Source organism: Glycine soja, chromosome 2, assembly GCF_004193775.1.
Source record: "Glycine soja cultivar W05 chromosome 2, ASM419377v2, whole genome shotgun sequence".
NCBI classification, from domain to species: Eukaryota; Viridiplantae; Streptophyta; class Magnoliopsida; order Fabales; family Fabaceae; genus Glycine; species Glycine soja.
In genome coordinates, this window is record NC_041003.1 from 11739978 (window position 1) to 11765649 (window position 25672).

Here is a 25672-nt window from a genome sequence, read left to right on the forward strand (position 1 = left end):
AATCCTTAGAAATGGTGAAGTTTGGATGAATCCGAACTTAACTCTAGATAAAAAGTAACATATTATAATTTTATAGAAACTAAAAATAAAAATAAAATCTACAGGATGAATTTTTTTTTACCAACTTTATTGGAATAAAAAATATATTTTAACCTTTTTATTTTTAAGAGAACACATATTTTTTAATTAAAATAATTTTATTCGAGTAGAATAAAATTATATTCAGCACAAATGTTGAAACAAAGTACATGAAAAAAGGTTTCCTTTTGACTGTTTTGCTGTACTTTCATTCTGTCCCTTTCCCAATTACTCACTTGGAAAGGAAATACAGAAGTTTAATAGTTTTTTTTAATTCGTAAATTAATAATTAATATGATGATAAAATATTTATACTAACAACTTCAAATTTGTTTTCTATTTTTTAATTAATAATTATAATCTTACATTTTACTCTTTAAAGTTTCAAATATATTAAGTTTAGGAAATTTAGGAGAACTAAATTCTTTTTTTTTTAGAAATTATGATCATCTTCTGGAGTTAATCTTGTTCCAGTAAAGTAAAATTATTATAAATAATAAAATTCTTACTTTAAATATTTAATTACATACTCAAAATTTAAACACTAAGAAGGTCTAGTTCATAGTTAAAACTTCTTACACTTGTCTTCAATTTCTACAAATAAAAAAATAACCAAAACTTAAATTTTACACCATACATTAAACTAAAATAATCTTATAGCAATGTGCTCGGTGGTACTGGTACACAAAGCCATGTATTATGTGCTTTATTGTTACAGCACCCAAGAATATGCCAATGCTAAACTCTTCATTCACTTAAACATTCCTCAATAATCAATATGATTCCTTGAGGAAAAACAGAACTGTCACCGTAGACTTTGCCACATCCCAACAACTTGAATCCAAATAACTGTTCTCAGCTTGGATTTTAATTAGATCTGAACATACAAAGAAAAACAAAAAAGCACTATGACTGTAGCTAATACTAGCCAATTATTTGTAACTAGCCTTGATTAGTAAGATGGATTGTGTATACACCAAACACTATTGTTGTCAAATATTATCTGTTCCAACAAATGTAGTCATGCCACGGAATTTGGACAGGCAGAATAATTGTTATGAAAGCCATCAATTCAATCTCCATCAACATATATGATATTTGTCAGGTCCAGTTCATATATTCATTTGTCTGTGGCTACTATTAATCTTCTTTCATATGCAAGGTGTAAAGTTAATAGTACACATCCAAATTCTCCCCCAGAAAGCAAGAATAAGGACAGAGAGAAACCAATAAAAGCAAACTATGCTCTTCTAAATTTCACCAACAGCTAGCATATTCAGTAACAGTGAAGTTGATACTTGATAGCACAGTAAGCGTGCATGCCATTGTTTAAATCAAACTATACTTTTCTCTGTTTTTGTTTGCATGCGTAGCACGTAAGGTTTGTTAGATTGGACAAACTGATCAAAGATTGTAATGTTTGCTAGATAGGACAAGCCAACAAAGATTTTGCTGGGAAAACAGCACACTACCATGCTACTATCCTCAATGAGGAACTTGGTTTATCATAGTCCAAAAACCATAGTGAAAATTCGGGTTTTGAATCATCAATTTGGATAACCCTTTACTGTTTCTTCTGAAATTCTAAGCTCGCTATGTCACCAACTCTGCATAAAGTAGGAACACAATATATAGTAAAATCAAGTCAAACATCTAAGCCAAGAGTAGGAGATGAATCATAAGAGCAAAAAATTGTATAACTCTCCGTTGCCGGGGATCAAACCCGAGTTGTGTGCGTGTCAGGCGAAAATTCTTACCACTATACTGTAAACAACTCAATTGGTGCTTTAAACTTTACATTACATTCGTATCACTTAGTATTTTCATTGCTCGGTTGTAAACATCATATCAATCAAGTTTTAAGTTGATAAAGAGAACATTGATGATGAGTTGGTTTCGTGGTGAAGGGTGGAGATAGAAGTTCTAAGTTCAAATTTTCTATTAACAAAAAATTAATCATTACTATTTATCGATAAAAAAAATGACCATGATTAAGCACTATAATTTATCATAATAGCTTGATTAATCTAATACACTGAATTTGAATTTAGGTGCACTAAATTTATACATGTAATCTTATTCCTAGAGTTATTTTAAGTAAAGGATTTGCTTCTAAAAAAATAAAATAAAAATATTTATTTTAAGTAAACGTAATTTACACAAACACATTAAAAAATCATAAAATTATTTATTTTATTTAAAAAACATTTAATTTTTAAAAATAAGCTTAAATAAACTAATCCTATGTATTCACGACTTTAGTGTGCAGAAAGTAAAGCTAACCATATAATTTCTATGTAGATGATAAATATATCTCAAAAAAATAACCGTCTAAGACTAAGAGTAAATGAAATGATTATTATTTTTTTAGGTTAAAATATAATTTTTTTTCTATTATTTTTTTAAACCTCCAATTTTAGTTTTCTTTTGAGATATTTTGCCTTCTACTTTAAAAAAAAATTATAATTTTAGTCCCTTTTGATCAATTTTAGACTTGATTGTTTATTCTATTAATTGTTTTTTAATAAATTAAGTTTGTTAAAAATTAAATAATTTTAAAAAAAAAATACATTTATCATATAGATAATAAACATACATGTGTCAATCAATGTTTACAAAATATATAAATCAATGTTTGAAACTGACCAAAGAAATTAAAATTATAGATTTTTAAAACTATGAGACGATATGTCTCAATTAAAAAAATGAAGAATTAAAATTATGAATTTTTTAAAAGTGAAAGATGAAATGTTTCAATTAAAAAAGAAGAAAACTTGTAAGAAAGATGAATAAAATAACAACTTCCATTTTAGAAGTTTAGTGCTTTTTTTTTTTTATCACCCAAAAGGAATTTTATTAAGGCACAACTTCCATGTTAGAAGTTTACTACTTGATTCATGTATTACTCTGTTTTATAATGACTTAATTTTTTTCCCCTTTCACTTTTTTCTCTAGTTCCATTTCTAAAGTATAAATTACTAAAAAAAAATGAATATATATATATATATATATATATATATATATATATATATATATATATATAGAAAATAAAAAAGAGTCATACAGAGGAACTCTAACAACTTTATCTAATTCTAAATACAATAAAAATAGCAAAACATTGAGACATTGGCTATCCAGCATAGAACATGTGACTTACATCTCAAACGACGTCCCCTTTGTTCTTCTGGAGTTTCGGACTAGATACGTCTCAAGCAAAAAATTTCGTGCTTCTTTGTAAAGTTACCTACAAAAATTTATTTCAGTACCTACGAATTTATTACAAACGAATAAATCCGTGGGTACTTCAAAAATGTTTTTTTTACCTTTTAAATATACTGTTGAATTTTCCAAATTACCCATAGAATGTTTTTTGATAATGATATTTCATTATTATCTACGGTTGTTCATGTTACCGGCGGAATTGGATCCATTAGTAATTTATAATTACTGATTGATCTAGATCTGTGTGCATATTTGTTAGCAATTCGACATTACCGATGAATTTTAAATCCGTGGGTAAATATATCAGTAAATAAGCATTTTCTTGTAATGCTAGCAAACATTTTCTTCTCTTTTAGCATCCTAGCCCGCATATGAAATCTAGTTAATGTTGCGTGTTAAGCTTCCAAGGAATTATTGTCTTCATTTTGTTACTTGACATCAAAAACTCTCCAGCGTGTTTTTCCAACCAAATAAAACAAATTCTTCAAATATGTGTTTATTTAGTATAAAAATTAAAATTATAATATTTTTGTTGTTTTTGTAACCTTTTATACATTTTATAATTTTTTCCTCTTTATTTATATATGAAATCATGTACTACTTTTTAAAAACACATAGGAACAACGTGAATGAAAGCAGACGGGATCAAAGGAAAAACTACTTCTTTTTTTTTAAAAAAATTCTTTCTACTTGAGAATAATGTTTTATTTATCGAACTCGCAGCACTAGTCTGATGTATAACTAAATAATACCAATATGTACCTAAATTAAGTACTTATTTCTTAAAAAAAGAAAAAAAATGGTACATACCTAAAACATATCCACAAATATCTAATGCATATTAAATACAAATACATACTCAATACGTGTACGACATGACTATTGAAGAAGGATTCATACTTTAGACTTGAATTGCTAGCTAGCACTCATCTTAAGAATTTAAAATACATGTAGTTTAGTATAACTGCATCCTATAACATATCCTATTTATTGTGCTCTTTATTGTTATAGCACCCTAGCTATAAGGCACGATGTCTGAAGTGCCAATGCTGAACTCCTCATTCATTTAAACATTCCTTGATATATTCGTGCTTAGTGCTAACCATAGACTTCACTACATCCCAACCACTTGAACCGAAATTGTTGTCAACTGGGATTTTAATTAGATTTGAGAAGAAAAAAAGTAAAAAGTAAAATAAAAATTAGGATTGTAGCTAATAGTCGCTAATTGTTTGTAACTAGCCTTGATTAGTAAGATGGAACGAGTATAACACAAAACACATAATTTTCTAAAATATTATCTGTTCCAACAGAAGTGGTCATGCCACGGAATTTGGACAGCTAGAATAGTCTAAAAGATTGTTATGAAAGCAAGCAAGTTCATCCATTCAATCTCCATCTATCAACATTCCATTTTCAGCACTGAGAAAAGGGAATGAGAATTGAAAACTATTGTCAGTCCTCGCATCAGAACTATATGATACTACTCTCATATTCATTTATTAGGTCCAATTCATATATTCATTTGTCTATGGCTATTATTTCCTTTCATATGCTAAGTGTAAAGTCAATAGTACACATCCAAATTCGCCCCAGAAGAAAAGCAAGAAAATGTTGACTGAGAGAAACCAACAATAGCAAACTATATGCTTTTCTAAATTTCACAACATCTAGCACTCAGTAACAGTGAAGTTGATGCGCGCTTGACACAACATAGTGTGAGCTTGCATGCCATTGTTGAAATCAAACTCAGTAATTTCATCATCCCAGTAACGTTTTTGTTTGCATAAAGAAGCTGGAATTCCATAATTCCATGTTTTTTTTGTTAGATTTGACAAACCAACATCAAAGAGTGAAGGGAAAAGAAAAATAGAACACTACCATGATACTATTACCCTCAATGGGAAACTTGGTTTATCAGTCCAGAAAACCAAAGTGAAAATTCGTTTTTTAAATCCTCAATTTGAATAAGCCTTTACAGTTTCTTATGAAATTCTAACCAATCTAAGTCAGAACACTGCATAAAGAAGGTAAAAAAGATGCATCACAAACATAATCAAATGGAATCTAAGCCAAAAAGTAGCAGATGGATCAGAATCAGAAGGAACAAAATGTCAAATAATTGTGAATTCGCCGTTGCCGGGGATCGAACCCGGGTCGTCCGCGTGACAGGCGGAAATACTTACCACTATACTACAACGACTTAGTTGATTGGGTGATTTTACATAATATATAAATAATTAATTGGTATGTTTTGTTAAGTTGAAAAATCATATCATTCAGATCATCAAATCATTAATTAATAAAAGAGAACACCATGATTAATTAACCAATATAATCTATCATGATTAATTGCGTGATTAATCTGATACACCCAAGGATGCACTAATTGTATACACATATTCATATACACTTTCTGTCTTCTTTTTTTTCTGCAACTGCATTAATTGTATAACATCACCCGTGAGAGTTGATTGTAATCTGAACCCACCTGCTGGATTTAAAGAATAAGAATAAAGTCATTAACCAAATGTGAAAAGTCAATAAATACGAGATGGGATCATATTCATGACAATACATAGTGTATTAAAGGGGATGATATTTTTTTTACACAATTATTTAAATATTTGACTTCTAATAAATAATTATTTAATAAATAATAAGTTTAATAAAAAAATTATTATTAATTTTTATGTATAAAATTAGAGATATGATCTACTACAAGAAAAAAAATTAATAAAATATCAACTCAAAAATCTATTTTTTATATATTTTTCTTTATTAGTATTTTTTTTATAATTTTAATTTTTTTTGTTTTATATATATAAAGTGTCCTAAGGCCCTTGCTTGCACTCCTTGATCCGTCCACTACAGAAAGTAAAGCTCACCATCATAATATGTTGATGTTTTTCTAAAACAATCAAAATATGTTCATATTTTATTTAAATTCATAATACGGACATTTATTTGTTTCTTTCTCTTGTTAGATTTGAAGCTTTTTTTTTTCGGATGCAGATAATTTTAGGGAGAAGAGATGGTATCTGATATTTTGGTTGCATTTATTTTTCTCAGTTGATGTTGAAACAAATTTGAGAAATAAAAAAAAAATTCAAAAGAAAAAATATTAAAATTTGTGAAGTACCAAGAAGCAAAAGATTTTTTTAGACCCCATAGTTGGATTATTTAAATTTAGCTTGTTATTATTTTTATTATTTTTCTTTGCAGTGTATGTTTTTTTAAAAGGCTTTGCAGTGTATTTTGTGTTAATAAATTCATAACTGAAAATCAATAAAAAATAATATATTTTATTTTTATAGAAATTAAATTAATACCAAAAAATTATGAGGACTAAATTAATATTTTTCAAGTTTTACAGGAATCATAAACATATTTTATCCTTTAATTAAATTAATTTTATTCGAAAAATGATTAACAAAGTTTTCTTAATATATTGACAAGCACACTCAACTTTTATTAATGTCATAGTTGGTTTTTCACATCTTAAAAATTAAAAATGTATATTCATACATTCAGATAATAATAGGTCATAATATAAATTATGTTCAAATAATAAAATTATTTTTTATTAAAATTATATATAATTTTAAATAACTAAATTTTAGTTTTTTTTATTTACAAATCATGAAAACTATATAAAAAAAGAGTATTTATGCAAAATTATATTTTATTTTATGTAGTTATTTTTCTTAAAATTATTTAAAAAAATTTATATAAGATTTCTAAATTTATAAGATTATATATATATATATATATATATATTAATTTGTACCTATGACCAATATTATTTTAATTTCATGGCAAAATAGTGTAGTTTAACTATAAATATTTCTCTAAAAAAGGAAAATACTATTTGTAATTAATTATAAATATTGCTAAATTTTCTATCAAATAAAATGTGAATTATTTTTTAATTATGTAATAAATATTAGATTCATGCTTGGTATAAATTAGATTTGCTCAATGTGATTACGTGTCACAATATAATTAAACCTCTGTAATAGTTGAGGACTTTTTATGTACAAAGAATACAATACTTTATGCTAGCTCGAAGTCAGTGAATAATAAGAGGTCGCTGCAATTGTGTTTTGTACCTTCAATTCTTCAATCTGTAGTATTTATCTAAAACATTTTTTTATTGTTTAAAATATTGTTTAATGCATTATTTAAAATATTTTAAGGATAAGAAATAAAATAAATTAACTCATTTTATAATGATTAAAACAAAAAAAAAATACACAAAAAAATGAAAAAAATATTAAATTGCAAGAAAAAAATATATTTAAACCTTAAAATTACTTTTGTTCAAAGTCCATCTTGTTTGCTAAGTTGTAAGGTTTTTAATAAGCCTAAAAGAAACCTACAAGCTCTTTAAAATGGTTGCTAGACAAAATCATGAACGATATAATAAGTATTTTTCTCAAAACAATATTATACGAATAACTTAAACACATCTTTTATTTAGATCAATTACTAATCACGTCCCACTTAATATTACATGCAAAATATTTTAATTCAATTATTTAAAATATGAATAAGTAATTTAAATAAAGATATTGTTTCATATACATGTAGATATAATATCTAATATCCTATATTATTTAAACAAATATTATTAATACTTATTGATGGCTTTAGCAGTTGGAAACCTAACTCATACCAAAGTCAGTTCGTCACATATATAGCTGTAGAAAAATGTTTTAATAATACTTAATTTTCTTACATGGTATAATTAGTTTCATCATTTAAATATTTTTATGAGTAAAAAGCTATACTATGTATATGAGTAAAAAGCTTGCAAATTTTACTACAAAGACATATTTATTGATACAAAGGGATAAATAAACTAGTTAAATTTTTTACAAAGCTTCTTGTTTATTTATCACTACACTCACTTCTAATGTTCATTATTACCACATCAACAAATGAAAGAACAAATGATTGCGAAACCATTTTTTTATTATGATCAAGAGTGCGACCAATATTTCTTCTATTTTTTTATTACATACAACTAATTTTTAATTAATTTACAAATTTTAAAATTGTTGCTAAAAATTGTTAGTCTTGAATTTATAAAAAAATAGATAATATTAACTTTCCAAATTACCCGTATTTAAAAATACAAAATTCATTATGTATCATCCCACTTTAATTAATCATCTTTTTAATATAATTGATTTTTATATATTAGAAACTGTTGAGATGATTCATTGTTATTAGAAAAATTGAAAAACATATATATTGGAAAGTGTAGAGTAATTAAAGATTAAGATCAGTACATTTTTAAAAAAAACAATTAATGTCTTAGAGATTTTATAAAGTGACTTTACATAGAAGAACAACAAAACTTCTAAAATGTGACTTATAAAGTAGAATAACTATTTACTCATAGACAACCACCTTATTATTCAATGATCCTAAAATTAAATTATATAAACAACTAATTTTGTGGAAGAGAGACCAGTTTAAATCTTCAACACTATTTTTATTTATATATTAAAATATGTTTTTTTATTTATCTAACCATTAAATATTATAATAATGTACTGTCTAGTTAGATTGTTTATGTCAAACTAATAGTAAGAATAAAATCAAATTATTGTATTCTAATATAATTTTAAATGTAAGTATAAATGTGTATATATATATAAAATAGTTTTAAACTGTTTTCTTCCACAACTTTTGGAGGTCGATCCCAAATAGATTGATTCTGCAAACTTACATCATAAATATTAGTATATTTTAAAATCTTCAAATATATGATTAAATACCCCATACAAGAAGAGTATGCATACATACATGATAACATGAAGGAAATTAAACCGAAACACCAACACTTTACATTAGACTGATCATGATGATTACAGTGATGGGCAGTAAATGGCTGCAATTTAAACACGTCTAATTACTGCAAACCAAAATAATTAATATTACTATATAATTAATATTTTTGTATAATAATAATAATAATCATAGTATCATATTTTTCTGAGAACCAGAACAAAAGAGATTGGTCTAATATCCTCCTTAGCCATTTCTTCATCTACCAACTTTGCAAAATTCTGAAACAAACTTTCCAAGATCCCTTCTCCAAAGTGGTGTGAGATCATTGATTCTTGAATGGCCCTAACTGCCACAGCAACCTGTGTGCCATAGCTCTCATCACTTCCATGCTCATTGTGACTCTTGTCCATTTCAAACATCTCTAGCCTCTCCAACTTCAATGACCCTTCTTTTCTCACCTCTTCTTCTATCTCTTCCCTTGATGGTGCAAAGAAATGTACATCATATGAATCAAACTTCTCTTGCTCTACTTCTCCCTGGAAGACAAAACAAAACCAAGAATGAAGAAAAAGAAAAAGGAGGCTAAGAAAAGGTGACACAAGAATTAATTGATAGTTATCCATATAGCTTTTAGGAGTACCTGGCCAGAATTTGAAGCATAAAAGAAAGAGTAAAGGTGCATTCATAGTTATCCATATTGTTAATTTTGTTTTGTCAAAAGCAAAATTCTTGATTGTGTACCACCAAAAAACATAGATCCTATATATTATCCTAAGTGTATATAGAGAGTTAATAATATACATAATTTGATTCTTAAAATCGACAATTTATGTTGCTTTGATAATAATTTATAAAGTATATCTTTATTTATGGGTCAAAAGTATTAAATTGTTGACTGAATTATCTTATCAGGTTGGTAGCTCAAACAATTCTGTCTTACAGGATTAATTTGTTAAAAATGAAATAACACAAATTACCACTTTCAAGACTGAACATAAACTTTAGTTTTATACTATATTCCATGGACTTATAACTTTCTTCATTAATTAACATCAAAATGACACGAGAGCTTATAGATAAAATTAAGAAACTGACCACTTGATAATGCGAGTTCACTAATAATAATCCAACCAAAATCCTTTTGATTGACTTTAATGTCAAGCTAGCTAACTCTGATTGGCTGAAGTTAAGCATTTATTACAAAATATATCAATCAATAAATGATTGAAAGATCATGTCACTTGTCAAATACACTGCTAAAATTATCAAGGGTAACATTACAGAACTTCCACATAAGTAGTATCTAATAAATCATTTTTCGCCTATATAGAAAGTAGTTTTGTTCCAGTAATCAAGAAGGAAGTTAATTATTTTCAATTTTATCTTGTCCTTGTAAATATGTTGAATTTCTACTTGTCAGTTATAACACAACAATAATGGTAATGACGATGGTGTGTACCTGTGAGACTAGAATAGCAAATGAACGGGAAAGAATCTCCCAGAAGAAAGAGTTGCCTCTGTCAACATGTTCTGGGCCCCTTCTCCCCAAAAATATCAGCACCATTCTTCCACCTACTACTAGTTCTTCTGACCTTGACCTAAGGAACAAGGAAAAATCTTCTTGGAATTGTTGATAGTATGCTTGAGACACCACTTCAGGGCTTGATTCACAAATGTAAACACACCCTTTGTTCAATGGCCTTTTGTGCTCATCATAGAGTGATGGAGGAACCTGCATGACACAAACCACCAATAACTACACCTAAACAACATGTTTCTAGATATATGGACACCCCAAACAGTGTATATTTGTCTCTTTCTTCTTATCATATCATATCACTTATTACATTATCAAATACTAGTACTAGTGTCCACTAGTATTAGTATCCAGAAAACGTTATTAATTATTCTTCTATATGAGGCTAAAACAGTAGGAAGATGATGAGCATGACAAGAAAGGGGGAAAGTGTAATATACCCTTGAAAGCCAGTGAAGACTGAAGGAGGAGTGGACAAAGTGCAAGTAACTGTTTGGGAACAGTCTTCCATAAAATGAGCCAGGGTAGCCTCCCATGAAAATGGAAGGGAACCCATTTTTCCTGTCTTGCCTAAGCAACTTTTGGAACTCTGGGAGGGCCTTGAAGATTGAATTGAAGTCATTTGTTGGAAGATCATTGAAGTACACCCTGAACTCTGTGGAGTGGTGCATGATCCTTTGGCTTGTGCCTTGGATGGCCTGAAAGATGTCTTTGATGATTGATAGGGTGTTTGGTCCAGAGGAACATCCCAAATCAGCAATGCCTATGCTCTTTGGAGTGGTTGCAAGGTAAAGCTCCTCAACTGTTTGTATGATTATGTGCTTCACTTTATCAGATTCCTTCTTCTGTTGGAATAATAAGATTAAATAAGGTATATAAGTATAAACACAAAGAATTCAATTGTAGACTAGAACAAGAAAATGATGGGGGAAGATATTGTAGATTGTGGATTGAGATGAAAGAAAAAAAAGAAAGAAAGAGAGAACCTGTAGTGAGGAATTCTTGGCATAGCTAGTTTTGCCAACTCCTCCAGTCATGTGGAAGGCTTTCTCTACATCCATTTTTTTTCTCAGCTGGATTAGGCCTTTCTAGCTTGTTAGTGAAGTTGTGGCCATCTTTTAAAGGGAGATTTCAATGATGTGGCCATATACTTTTTTTTTTTTTTCCTTTTTAATTTTTGTTTATCCCCTCTCTCTTCCAAAAAATATGGCACATTACTAATCATGGGAGTTCAGAATTAACCACCTTTAGAGTGCCACTCCTCACAAAACTCACCTCACAAGTGTGACAATAATTGTTGCTGCTGATGATGCTCCATGAGAAACAAGCCTAACCAAACAATGTGGTCAAGGGAGAGTTAACTTAACTCCTTTGTGAAATGAATTTGATTAAATTTTAAAGTCCAAAAATCTTGTCTGTGGGAGAGTACTCAGAGAGCAGGACTTGATGTGTATTTGGTGATTGATCCCCATCTCCTTGCCTAGCTTAAAGGGCTTAACGTATGAGGGGTTTTTGCTTTTTTCTTTGTTGACACTAATGATTCAAGCTGTCAAAAAGTTTGATGTTAGGCATCATTCAAGTGAAAGTCCTATAGTGGATATTCACTATTTTGTCCCCGCAAAAGTTTGATCATTTGGTTAGAAGGGCTTGTGATTGAGTAGGAGTTGGACCAACTTGTGATGGTGCTAGTCACTGCCACTTTGTCTGGATCAACAACTTTGAGTCCATCAAATCAGTATAGCTTTAGATGGGTAATTGGATATTATATTTTATTGCACACCATTCCTTAAACTAGAAATCATTTATGCAATTTTGTCTGCCATCGAATATATGAATTAACAGAGATGATAATATTTTATCCAAGTCTGTGGTTGAGGTACTGCAAAGGAGAATTTTATTCTCCACAATACTCTGGAAAAGAATTATATTTTGAAACTAAAGCCTGTAATTTCTAAAAAAAATGGTTTATTCAAATTGAGGAAAGAAGGAATGCGAGTTGGACACGTGTAGACAATGGGGATGACACATGACCCGATAACCGATCTAGTTGTCAAAATGTGGTGCTTAGTGGAGGCTGTGCTGCCATGGACATTAATTAATTCATTCCCACATGCACTGCCAAGACACATGAATTTTTCAAACAGGAACATAATTTGTCCCACGCCAGTGGAAGAAGCATGAAAGCAAGGTACAGTTTTGGAGGCACTCGTTACCAATTGAGCACTCTGGGAATGGGAAGGAGGGGTGCATGATGCTATTTAGATTAGACTGGCCGCAAATTGACGAAACCAACGGTTGTTGTCAAACTACAAAGTGCCAAAATTATGTGTGTGTGCTCAACCGGAACAACCAAATTTTACCATAAAAACCTGTCCAAGCCTCATTGGCTTCAAAACTTTGCCCATCATTATTCTTAACACTAGCTTTGCTTCGCCCCACTTTGGACTCAAGGACCCATGCCAAATAAATTTGTATACATGCCTATTGCCCTGTCAAATTCCGACTTATAAATTATTTATTTTTAATTCTTCACAATATTATATTTCTCTTCTTTTTCATAAACATCTCTTTTACTTCTATCACCACGTCTAATTCCATCGTAATAACATCAAATTAGGATTCATAATTTTTTATTAAAATTTTTGAATAATTAATAATTTTTATTTAATTTAATAATTCTATTAATCATAATAATCACTTAATAATCTACCAAAGGATTAAAATTGTCAATTTATAAAATTAAAGGAATAAAATGTTACAATTAAAAATCAAAGAGACTAAATTATGAATTTGAAAAATTAAAGAAACCAAAATTATAATTTAATCATGTTATTGTTTTATTTTTTAAAATTATTTTTTTATGTTTTTAATTTTATCTTTTAAAAGTCATAGGATACGGGAATGAGTAATAAAGAACTAGAGTGATTGGAAATGAATTTTGAGAGGCAGGAATGGGAACAACAAATCACATACCAGTTTCCCTCCTCAATGTCGTGTCTAGACTCAAGGAATTAGCAAGTGTTTATTTTTCCATTAAAAAGTAACACCCTCTGGACGGACGTTCAAAAAATAATAACAAATGATATTTTGAAACACATGCACACGGAATCAAACCGTATAACAAACGTAGCCTTAGTTAAAATAAAATAAAAAAATACTACTACTATATAAGTGTTTCCAAAAAGAAAATGTCTCTTTTTGATTGTATAAGAAGAGCAAGGAGAATCACGTGAGATTCGCCGCAATTTTTGTCTCTCCAGTTTTAAGAAATTGATAAGAGATAGAAAGGAATTTTGTGAGGATGATTAGAATATTTTTAATTTTCTTATTTTTATAATATTATATTTATAATTAGGGTCGCAATATGTATTGTATTTACTAATATTTATGTGTAAAATTGATTAGAGATAGTAAAGGTTAAAATATAATTTTGATATTCTCATTTTATTTTGTCTACAATTTTAATTTCTTATTTTAAAATAAATATTTAGTCTTTCAATTTTTAAATTTGAAAATTTTGATTCAATTCTTAATTTTTTCTATATTTATTTTTTGGCTTAGGTTAATTAGTGTCTTTTAAGGATCCTAGTTTTTTTTTTTTTTTTTTACTGATAGGAGCAGTAGTTAAGAAATTTAAAATAAACAAATTTTTATTAAAATATGTAAAATTGTGTTATTTATGGTTTTTCTTGTATTTTTTATGATTTCAACAATAAATAAATATAGAATGATTATTACAAGAGAAATAATAAAAATCTAAATTATTTGTTTATTTGTTTTATTAAATGAAAAAAGGAAAAATATAATCATATTAAATATATTTTTTAATCATTAAAATTAGGAATGAGAATGACACAGGATGAAATATGTATTGTAGTAGTTCTCTCGTACCTGTCCATCCTTACACGGGTTTTTCTTAAATTTACATATATTTTTAAAAAATACTAATATTCCTCTCTTGCTTCTTTTGGGTGAATTGAAGTATTTTTTTTATGGAGAATAAAAGATTAACCTCTTAAAATATTGACATCTTTCCACATATATTATTTTTATTGCACCAGCCACTAATTGAATAACTGACTATATATTTAAAGGGACAAAATTATAAACTTGTCTTATCACATCAAGGTGATATCTCTCTTTTTTAAATGTTTATTAATAGAACCTATCTTACTTAACTAGAGGCAATATTTCAATCTAAAAATAATTAATATACAAAACATTATGAATTGACTCATAAAAAATAAATATCATTTTTAATTTGAGTTTTATACATAAAAATAAAAGTAATATAATAAAGAATGTGTTTATAATCCTTTTCACTCTTCAAACCATTGGCAGACCTACATTAAGATCAGGGAAAACCCCTCAATTTTAAAAATTCACAACTATTTTTTTTACAAACCTTTTTAGGTAAAATCTTATTTTGTATTTTATTTCTTCTACATTTATATATTTGAATCGCCTGATTTTAATTTGAATAATTTATTCCACTGACTTAGAGTTCTGGGTATGCCAATGCTTCAAACTTTATTTATATCACTGAAGCGTGGATGATTTAATTTGCAACCATATGACGTTAGGTAATCCAATAAGCGTGGATGAATTAGAACCATAAGTAACCCCAACGGAAGGCAAACTCTTTTAGTAGTTGAATATTTTAGTACCCTTGATAGGAGGTGTATAAGACAATTAATGGGGATCTTTTAATTTGGGCTAGGGAAACATCGCATAAAAAAGACTTATATGGTATAACGAGTCATTGATAAATGATGGATCTAAAAAGGATATTGGTCAATTTAAATTTTTCATAAGCTTGATGAATGTATTGACCTAAAACATTCATTAATAAATAGTTTATAAATAAATAGTTTAGATACCAATATTATGTTTGATTGATATATCAAGTTCAAATTTTTTGTAAAAAAATTAAAAAAATAAAAATACTGATTGAAAATGGTCAGGCAAGTTCTTAAACATAGTATAAGATTTCATTCTAATTATATGAGTGAAAATATTTTATTTAATGAAAGAACTTATTTTGGATTTTTACCTTGTACAAATTAAGATTTTCTTGTGTGAGATTTGAGGATTAGTCTTTATCAATTACAAATTATTATACACATGGTGGTTGAATGGTACTAAAATGACGAACATCGAGTAATCTAAGACTTGTGTTAGATACATTGTTCGAAAAAATTTACCTGCATAGTGCGAAAATTCTCCAAGATATAACAAACCTAAAACTGACAAGCAAACAAAGGAAAGAAAAGAACCCATAGAAAATAAAAGTGATTTTTTGTGTCGAAAACAGAGGCAGGAAGGAGGTGTGTGTGTGTCTATATATATATATATATATATATATATAGAGAGAGAGAGAGAGAGAGAGAGAGAGAGATTACTCACTGTGTTTAGAAACTTTTAGAATAGTTCACAAAAGTTTGTGGTTTTGAAGCTTTTGGTTAAAAGTAACTAAAATCCAATTACAGTGATGTAGTTTTGGTTAATTAACAATTCACTTCCAAGAGTGTCAATGTGCGCCTTATCCTGAAAAACCTTTGTGCATGTTTCTCAGAAAGTTCCACAAAAGTAATCGAAGTGGCATGGCAAGCGTGATTTATTAACAGAAAAAAAAAATGAGAAAAGATAGTGAGACGGAAATTCATATACGTAACGTGATGGAATTGCGGACCCTTTCTTTCACAGCTGTTTGTGTTGGTTTTTCTGTCAAATTCCATTACACGTTGGAATATTCCCTCCTTTGACCAGGGAAGTGTGTGTGCGTGTGTATGAGGTTGTTTTTGGTACGTGCTAAATTTCACTGTTAACAAGAAAAATTGCTTTAGAAAAATATTTTTTATTATGAATTATAAATAATATAAAATTCACCCCTTTTTGTTTTGTATAAGAAATGTTTATTTCATGTAATTAAAATTTATAATAAAAATGTTTTTAACTATGGACATTGTATTATAATTAAAATTCACAACAAACAAATGCCTATGGAAATATATATTACATTTTGAATATTTACAATGAATAATTTAAATTGTAATATAAGATTGTTTTTAATTATTGACAAATTATTTTAAAAAAATATTTCAATTTAATTTAGAGGTAGGAAAAGGAAAAAGTAGAATGAGTGAGATAGACAGATGATTATGAGTATCAAATATACAGCATAAAATAATTATAGAATAAAATGGCCCTGAGAGAAAAACATTCAGAAAAATGGAAATAATGACGAGAATGTTCGATTGAGAGAGTAGGAAGAGTAAATGTTCAAATTTGGAGCCCCATTCTCAAATTGTCTACTAATCTAATTTCTAATACTGGAATGTAGAATCTATTTTAAGTCTTTGTCTATAAGCTTTTCTAATATTGGCTGGGATATTCATTCATCATCAGTGAAATTTTATTTTATATTTTATTTATTTACGAGACTCAAATTTAATACTTAAAAGATTTAAATATAATTTTTCTTAAACAAACATGTTGGTATAAGAATAGAATCAAAATTTTAAAATTTCACAAAAATAACTAATAATAAAAATGTCTTGTTAAAAATTGTGCAACTAACATTAATCTTTTATATAATTAATTATTTTTCATCTTCCAACTAGAAAAAAAAAATTTAATTCCAACCATAGATAAGTTTTAAAAAAAAAAATCCAACCATAAAACTCAAAGGTAGGTGGATACCTTCCAAAGGAACTAAGTCAATGATTATTTTACTAAGGTGATAATATATAATAAATGTTTACCCTCACATTAGTGATATTGACTTGACTATATTGTAATCTAAGCTGGGTTAGATTCTCTAGCAACGAGCCTATAGCTTCTTAAGGACAATATACTTTATCTTAGAGTAATTTCATACCAAATTGATATTGATTTATTGTTGACAAATATAGCTTAAGAATTCCGAATGTTGACTTCGGTTGTATCAATTGGTCTCTGAAATTTTTCTCCCACTTATAATCAGATCTTTTGATTATGATTTAAGTTTTTATTTATATGCATTATCCGTGTAAAATTAAACATTATAATTAATACGATTTTGAAGATAATTAATAAATATAAAAATTAATAAACTTATTATACACAACTACTTAAAATCAAATGTCTAGGGTAAAAACTCTTTACATTTTCGGTAAGTAAACTATTTATTTTATGATTTCGACAGAATTAGTAAACGGATAAAGTGAACATAACATGCCAATCATGAGTCCATAAATGTAAATTGAAAAATACAAAATATTGAACTACCATTATCTAAAATGTGCTGTGATTGTATTGACTTAATTGCCATGTTAACGATATTCGGGAGTAAACTATTTCTTAATTTTATGATAACAATAAACAATAAAAAATATATTTTATACTGTAAACAAATTAATAACTTAAATATTAGATAAAATCATAATAATAAATGTGAGTAAATATGATAAATCTAATTGATGCAATACTAAAATTGCACAATTTTAATATTTAAAAATTTAAAATATCTCATTTTTTTATTATTATACTGCTGTTCACATTTATATATTATTGTTTTTTTATTTCTAACGAGTATATACATTTCTTTGGATGAGAAAGAATATTTATCCTATTAATTATACACTTTTCTATGGATCTAAACATTGTTCATATTATGAATAAATAGACCTGACAAAAAGCAAAATCATTAAAGAGGAGGCAAAAGCAGAAATACAAAATGATGGCAACTGAGACCCGTCACCGTTTTCCCCGTCTTTGCTTTCGTACCTTTATCTTTTTTCCATACATTGCGTTTATCGTGTTTCTGATCATTTCCTTCTGTTCTGTCATATATATCTCTCTAATTAACCACGCATGTTAAATTAATTGTTAATGAATTTTAAGGTTTGACTTAGATGCTCTGCAGCTTCACCCATTCTCTTCTCCATCCACATTTTATTAGGTTAAATCATAATTGTGTGTCTTTTTCATATAAAATTGAATAAAAATGCATTTTTTTTCTTTTTTCAGTTATAGTAATTAGAGTTTTGACTTTTGAGTGAGATAATCTCACAAACTTTCGTCTTTTTTTTTTTCAATTATAAGACTTATAATAAATGTAAGATTTAATCATATTTAAAGTTTATTATCTTTATGAAAGATTTTTTATGAAAATTAAATATCGCTTTTAATTCATTATATTTGAGTGTTTTTCTAATATTAAATTTTAAATTTTTTATATATATTTTTAAATGTTTCGTTTTAGTTATTTTTTCAATTTTTTGTTAACATGGTCTATATTTTGAATTTTAAAATAATTAAACTAGCATAATGGTGACTAAAAATCAGTATTATGTGTAATGGTAGATGGTTATGACCATGGGGCCTTGGACTTGTTCATCGTTGTGGCATTCGTTGGTGTTGGGATCATCCTCGGCAATTGCATTGTCAACTTTGTTGAGGCCACGCACCACTCCACCGCTAATCAACATGCATGTATTTCGTTTGTGATTTGGGGAACTGATTGAAGTCTTTGGGTTTATATCCCAGCGAGAAGGAAGGTTGATACAATTATGAAATGATTAAGAGTGTGGGTGGTTAAAGATAAAGAAGATCGAGGATAAGAGATTCCAATGTTTTTTTTAGAAGTTTATAATTTTTAAAATAATAAAGATTTATAATTGTCACTATTTTAAATTAATCTAATTAAGTTCAAAATTAATTTTAACAAGTTGAAATTTTAGTAGTTAATAATATTTTTTAAAATTAGATAGATCATTGAATTAGTCCAAACACTTGTTGAAGGTTCAATAATTGAAGTGTGGTTGACTTATGGTCTTATAGCTAATAATAATAAATAAAATAACATGTCATGATAATGTAAAGATTTTGCCTCGATCAACTACATAGATCGAGTCCAATGTACCACTCGCCATTTTTCAAAAAAGTAGTTCATATATAAAATATTCCTGCACCTGACCTGTAGTTGAGAATCACATGAAGTATAGTACTGCTAACACTATTCATAGTTCAGCTTTAGATTTTGTGATGGGGGAGTGGTCATTTAATTTGACGCCAATATGTAATATGTAATATATATATATATATATATATATATCACCTGCATATGCATTCATGCACTAACTATGGGGGAATTGGTGTCCGTAGTATCCCACTACTTGGGGAGGGTAAGGACCCACGGGTATTCAACAAGTGCTCTCTTGACTTTCCTTCAATAATTATTGTATTTATTTTCTTGAAAAAAAATTAAGGGTTTTATTTAATCCGTTCTTTAAACATATTTTAGATTTTGACTTCGATGAATTACAAGAAAGTCACCAGTTTCATGTCTAAAATATTAGGTCATGGATTTATTTATACTTTTATAGTGTAACATTGCAAGGGTATAATAATGTTGAATATCAAGTGAGTGTTGACAATTGGTGTTAGTGGGGACTTTAAACTTAGCCGAATAACTTGAATGGGGGGGCATGCGCACTTAATTGGCTGCCCTACACAAAGTCAACAGGGCACACACTTGATAGATTCATAAACCTTCTCATGGTATTCAGTAAAGGAGCAAGGTGGTTGGTGTTTACGTTAGCATTGAACTCGAATCCTTTTTAAAGTGTAAAGGTATACTGTATGATAAATGCTATTATTATACTTTAAATTAAACACACTCTTTAATTTGTATATATTTTCTAAATTATTTACTAGAATTTATAAAAAAAAAATCACTAATATAAAATAACATAATTAACAAATAATTTTGTCTCTTAGACATATGATTTGAAATTGATCACAAATCCATACAAATGGAAGAATATCTTTTGAAATTGATCGATCAATTCCTTATGTAGATTTTGGCATCTCAAGAGATTAGTTATTAAGCTCCCCTATGGAAAAATATCCCAAGTTCACCATTGTTTCATTGGGTGGTATCACTCAAGCTGATCTTGTAGTATACATATTTATGTATTCATTTATTTATTTCTCATGGTATCATTCTTCAAAAGTAATCTTGTTTGAGGTATAATGGTACATTAAATTTAAACCTTGATTTGTCATGTGAGGATGATCATTTATTTATTTCTCATGGTATCATCCCTCACTAGTAATATATATGATATAAGAAGAATGCTAGTAATAAATTCTTTATCATTAATCAAAATTTATTGATAAGTACAAAATTATGAATAAAATACATCAAATGAGAAGTGAAATTTATATTTTTTTTATTTATCGATAAATTTTAGTCATTAATAATGAGTTTATTCAAAATGGTGTGTTGTAAATGAAATTTTCTCATAATACAATACATTTTACAAAATGGAGTTTCATAAAATAATAATTACATTAATTTTGGTACAATGTACTTATAAATAATTATCACTTTTAAAATTTTGAAATATATCCTATATATTCATAGAATCTCATTTCACACGGATTCCTACCAATTAAGTTCATTAATCACAAGGAAAACACTTCTGTCTTAGTCATAAGTAGCACCCACAATAAACATGAAATATTTCATATTAACATGTCTAACATTGTTGAAAACCAGATTTGACTAGAGTTGATATTTTTTTCCTAACATGTAAATAGAAGGAATGAGAATGGTTTTAAAAGTATCAATACTCACCCTGAATTCAAACTTACTCTTACTTCTATAATATTTAATATATAACAAAATTAAACCATAAAACCAAGCATATATGTTTATACTAACTAATAGTAAGATTTGATTCTTAAATTTCCTACTTTTTAAAAAATTTATTATTCATTTTTAAGTATTATTTAATTTACAATGTACTTGACATAATTTATTTAAATAAAAATATATGAAAGTTAGGGATAGGTTTCCTTAATCCTTGCCGATGGAATAGGGTATTGTATTAATTTTTCGTCTGAGGATATGGAGGTAGATTTGAAGTCAATTTTGAAGAGGTTATGCCCAGGCCCGGCTCGGCTCAGTACTATATCTATATTTCTTCATTATCATCTTATTCATATAAAATATTTATTAATTTTATCGATCTCTATTTTTTTAAAAAAAATTGACTGATTATTTTAGTAATTTTTTTCTAATCTCATTTTTTTAATTCACGATACTTAAATCTGAAATATTATTTGAAAAATTAAATTCAGTATCATTGGATCTATTATTTATTAATATTGCATATGTAGCTATTATATATATGAAAATATTATTTGGTACGAAAATTATTTTCGTACTGTTGCATGTTGCACGACCGATGGTTTTTGTCATAAATTCATTCACGTGTTATTAAAATTTGTTAAAAATTATTTATTTAAGAAAAGTTCTTTGGTCCACCTTGTTATTCATGCATTTCGTACCTTGTATTCTAAAAAATGAATGATAAGAATAGAATATAATTCTAAAAGATTTACTTTTAATATAATTAACTTAATTCCTCATATATATATATATATATAAAGGATGCAAATAAATATTGTTATATGAAATAAAAAATTTCATAAGTTTTATGTCACATTGTTATGGGATGCAATTCATTTTTTTCAGTAAAATTAATATTTTTATAAGCTTATAACATATTTTGTTGGTCTCGATAAATATAATATGGCAATGAAAGTGTCTGTCTAGTCACCAGTACCAGTAGATCCAAAATTCATGAACAATTATTAAAATAAAAAAGTCTCATTTATATGTAAATTTAACACGAAACAATTCAATTAACCAATTTAAATATACCAAATTAATTTAAATATGCATACAAGTGAATTGATTTAAAATTTAGAAGTTGCGACATTAATATCAATGTATTGTTATTATTATTAATTAATTCAAAATTTTAAGTTTTCGGTAGTTAATTTAAATGTTGATAAATTTTTTTTAGAAATATTTTAATTTTATGAAAAAATTAAATATAATTTTAGTTTTAAAATATTATCTGTTGTTACTTAGTAATTACAGGACATACATCTACTTATATCATATGAGAGTAAATATGTTGAGGTGACATATGACATAACGTGTTTAAATGTACGTAACATCATCAATAGTAGATAATAGAAACTATTTTTAAAAATTTTAAATTTTATGAAAATTAAAATTAATATTTTTTAACAGAAAACTAAAACCAAATTTATTTAACTATATTATAAGTAAATTAACAAATTAAACAGGACTAAAACGCTGACTTATATATGTTATATGTGAGCAGGAATCATGCATTAATCGAAGATCCTAATTCCATTCATGTCAAGAGAAGAACTGTATATTGCATAACACATATACAAGATTTACCTATAAACTGAACACATGTCTTCCTTTTTGGCAAAAGCCTAAAACACAAACTTCCCCATGCATGCTTGTTGGATGCGACACAATGATGTTTCGTTATATTATTGAGATAGACACTATAGGATTATTACTGTAGTTATAATTAAATAAGTAATAGACACATAAATTAAGAGATAATAAATATAATTTTATATTAAAATATAAAAAAATTACACTGTTATTTTTTTTTATTGAGTTTATGGTTTTTTTTTCTATTTTTATAACTGAAGGACAACCTTGGTTGTATTTTTTTTATCATTAGTACTTTGTATTTGTGTTCTAATTATATTTTTCATCCATATCTGATTTTGTTAGATAAGTAGTATTTGGTTTCATTCATTTCATTATAATTGTGATGTAAGAAAATTTTTATCTCAAAATAATTATCATTTTAATTTTTTTAATATAATATTAATTATTTTTTTCACTTATATTTTTTATTAAATTAATATAAGTCAATAAAATCTAAAAATAAATTAGTGATGATATAAAATTATCATTCTCTTTCATCTATTTATTATTATTATTTTATATATAAAGCAACCTAGGACACCTATTACTTTGGAGGGAGGGATTACTAACTTCTATTAATTCTTTGGAAAAAAAAAATCTGTAAAATGAGCTGTCACTATTATTTTTAAAGATGCGACTAAAAGTATAATTACTTTAAAATTTAATGATTTAAAGTTAAAATATATTAAATTAAATTAATATTGAATATATCATATTTATTTATTTATTTTAGACTTAAAAATACATTTTTAAGGCTGGCTTGTATTATGTGTTTGGTTCGGATTCTTGTTCTAATCATCATTGATGTGATTCAACTAAAGTCTACTTATTTATTTATTTCATATATATATATATATATAAGTTGAAGTGTAAATTACAACATAAAAAACATTTTTATATTATAAAGTCTTATAATTTTTAATATCATCATGAGATATAGAAGAAAAAAGAGAGATCGAAAGAGAGAAATGAAATGCGTTATGATAAGATTAATGATTTCATAAAAAATAATCTTGCAAAAATAATTATTACAAATTTTTATATAATAACTCTTAAAATTAAAATTGACGTGTCAATTTTTTTATTAAGTCACGTCAATATAATAAAAAATAATTTTAAATGTAAAAGCTAAATTCATTAAAATAAAACTTTGAAAGAGTACATCATCGAATACCTTTTGAGGGGCTGAATTCAAATACGTTTGGTCGGTCATCTGCTGAAAAAGATAAGAAAGCGCGTTCATGCAGTTTATCTCAAGTACACCGTACATGGCCCAAGGAACAGAGGGGATAAACTCTAGCAACTTCATTTTTTTTTTTTTAATTTCTCCTTTTCTTCTAACTTTTTCAGCATCTTCCCATGATGAATGAAATAATATTTCCTCATCCCCACAATGGATCCATTCTTAATAAATGAATAGAATTTAATTAAAACGTAATGAAAATATAAAATTGTAATATTCTCATTCAATTATAGATTTTAATTAATGTATAAAATATGATAATTTTTTTAGTAATAATAATTTTAAAAATCATGTTCAAGTCAAATTTTAATTAGTTGATATTTAAAATCTTATAGCAAGGATAGTACATAAAAATTAAATTCTAAATTAATAAATGTCAAATGAAATTAAATGCTACAAAAATAATGTTTGTTCCATTTTTTTTACAATAACGATAGTCGGAAATAAACTTAGACATCATACATCTACCTACTACTAAGCAACCCTAATGTGCTAATAATGTTTATTCTATAAGTAAATTAGGTAAAGTCCCGTACATAGCGTGGACAAATAAATGATATACACACAACATATATGTGAGTTAATAACTACTTTTTTTATTCATAAAAATTAAACACATGTATTAAAAAATTTACAATACATTTACACACATTATTTAATTGACTACACATATAATAACAATATAACAAATATTACGTAAAAAATTAAAAAAATGTGTGTATCATTTGTGGCGGAGGGACGTTATCAAAATAAAAAATAAATAAGTGTTAATAAAATAAAATACTTAAAATTAAAACTGTGTGTATTATTTTTGACTGTTATACTAAGCCGTAAAAAATACTAACATTTTTTACGGTTTCTTCTAATCGCGAGAAAAAAATCCTTCGTCAGAAAAGACATGTTTTTTTAGTGTACTAATCACCTTTTTCTTTGGACAGATAATGATATTACTAGCTAATTACTATGATGAGTTTTTTCTTTTTTTTGGTGGGGCCCATAAGTAATATCCTAAGTAACGGTTGTTTACTATGGTAATTTTTTAGTTTGGATCTTTTGTTTAAATGTATAATGGATTATGTTCTACCTACTCCAGTGCGCCTTTGCTAACCTTGTGCATGTTACCAGCATCATAATTGTTGTTCTTTTATAAATTGGATTGAATGGAAGGAAGTGAACCTTTTCAATTCCATGTCGTGCATGCCTTGCAAAATTAACGGACCATTAGTAAGTTAAAGCAATCAAAATTAAAGTACAGAAGATGGTGAAAAGGTTATTCTTTTACTAATTATGTTCACTCTCTTGATGGTTAGACGAGAGTTTTTTTTATTTTATTATTATTACATTTATGCTTTTGTTTCTAATACCATTTTGACCTATGTAACTGCTATATCGAATTTCTGTATGTGAAATGGATATTTTTTAAGACTTTATGAAGGCAAGTTGCTTGTCATGAATTATTAATATCGGTCAT

The 25672-nt window shown here is 27.0% G+C and overlaps 1 protein-coding gene and 1 non-coding gene across 2 annotated transcripts; both read right to left on the reverse strand.

Annotated features, from left to right (window-relative positions):
* Positions 1–5431: 5431 nt before the first annotated feature.
* Positions 5432–5503, reverse strand: TRNAD-GUC. The gene has a single exon. It is a non-coding gene; the product is annotated as a tRNA-Asp (tRNA).
* A 3547-nt stretch (positions 5504–9050) lies between these two features.
* LOC114387672 (salicylate carboxymethyltransferase-like) lies at positions 9051–12159 on the reverse strand. Its single transcript, XM_028347882.1, has 4 exons — positions 11626–12159; positions 11080–11484; positions 10562–10834; positions 9051–9638 (listed from the first exon to the last, which is right to left on the reverse strand). Exons 1-4 carry the CDS (start codon positions 11698–11700, stop codon positions 9297–9299), a joined length of 1095 nt encoding a protein of 364 aa, XP_028203683.1. The 5' UTR covers positions 11701–12159; the 3' UTR covers positions 9051–9296.
* Between the last annotated feature and the right edge of the window lie 13513 nt (positions 12160–25672).

Coding starts and splice junctions, on each gene's coding strand:
- LOC114387672 (XM_028347882.1), bottom strand. CDS start 11,700: ATGGATGTAGAGAAAGCCTTCCACATGACTGGAGGAGTTGGCAAAACT. Junction 10,835..11,079: donor GTCTTCACTGGCTTTCAAGG/GTATATTACACT, acceptor TGTGTCATGCAG/GTTCCTCCATCACTCTATGA. Junction 9,639..10,561: donor TTGCTATTCTAGTCTCACAG/GTACACACCATC, acceptor TTTGTCTTCCAG/GGAGAAGTAGAGCAAGAGAA.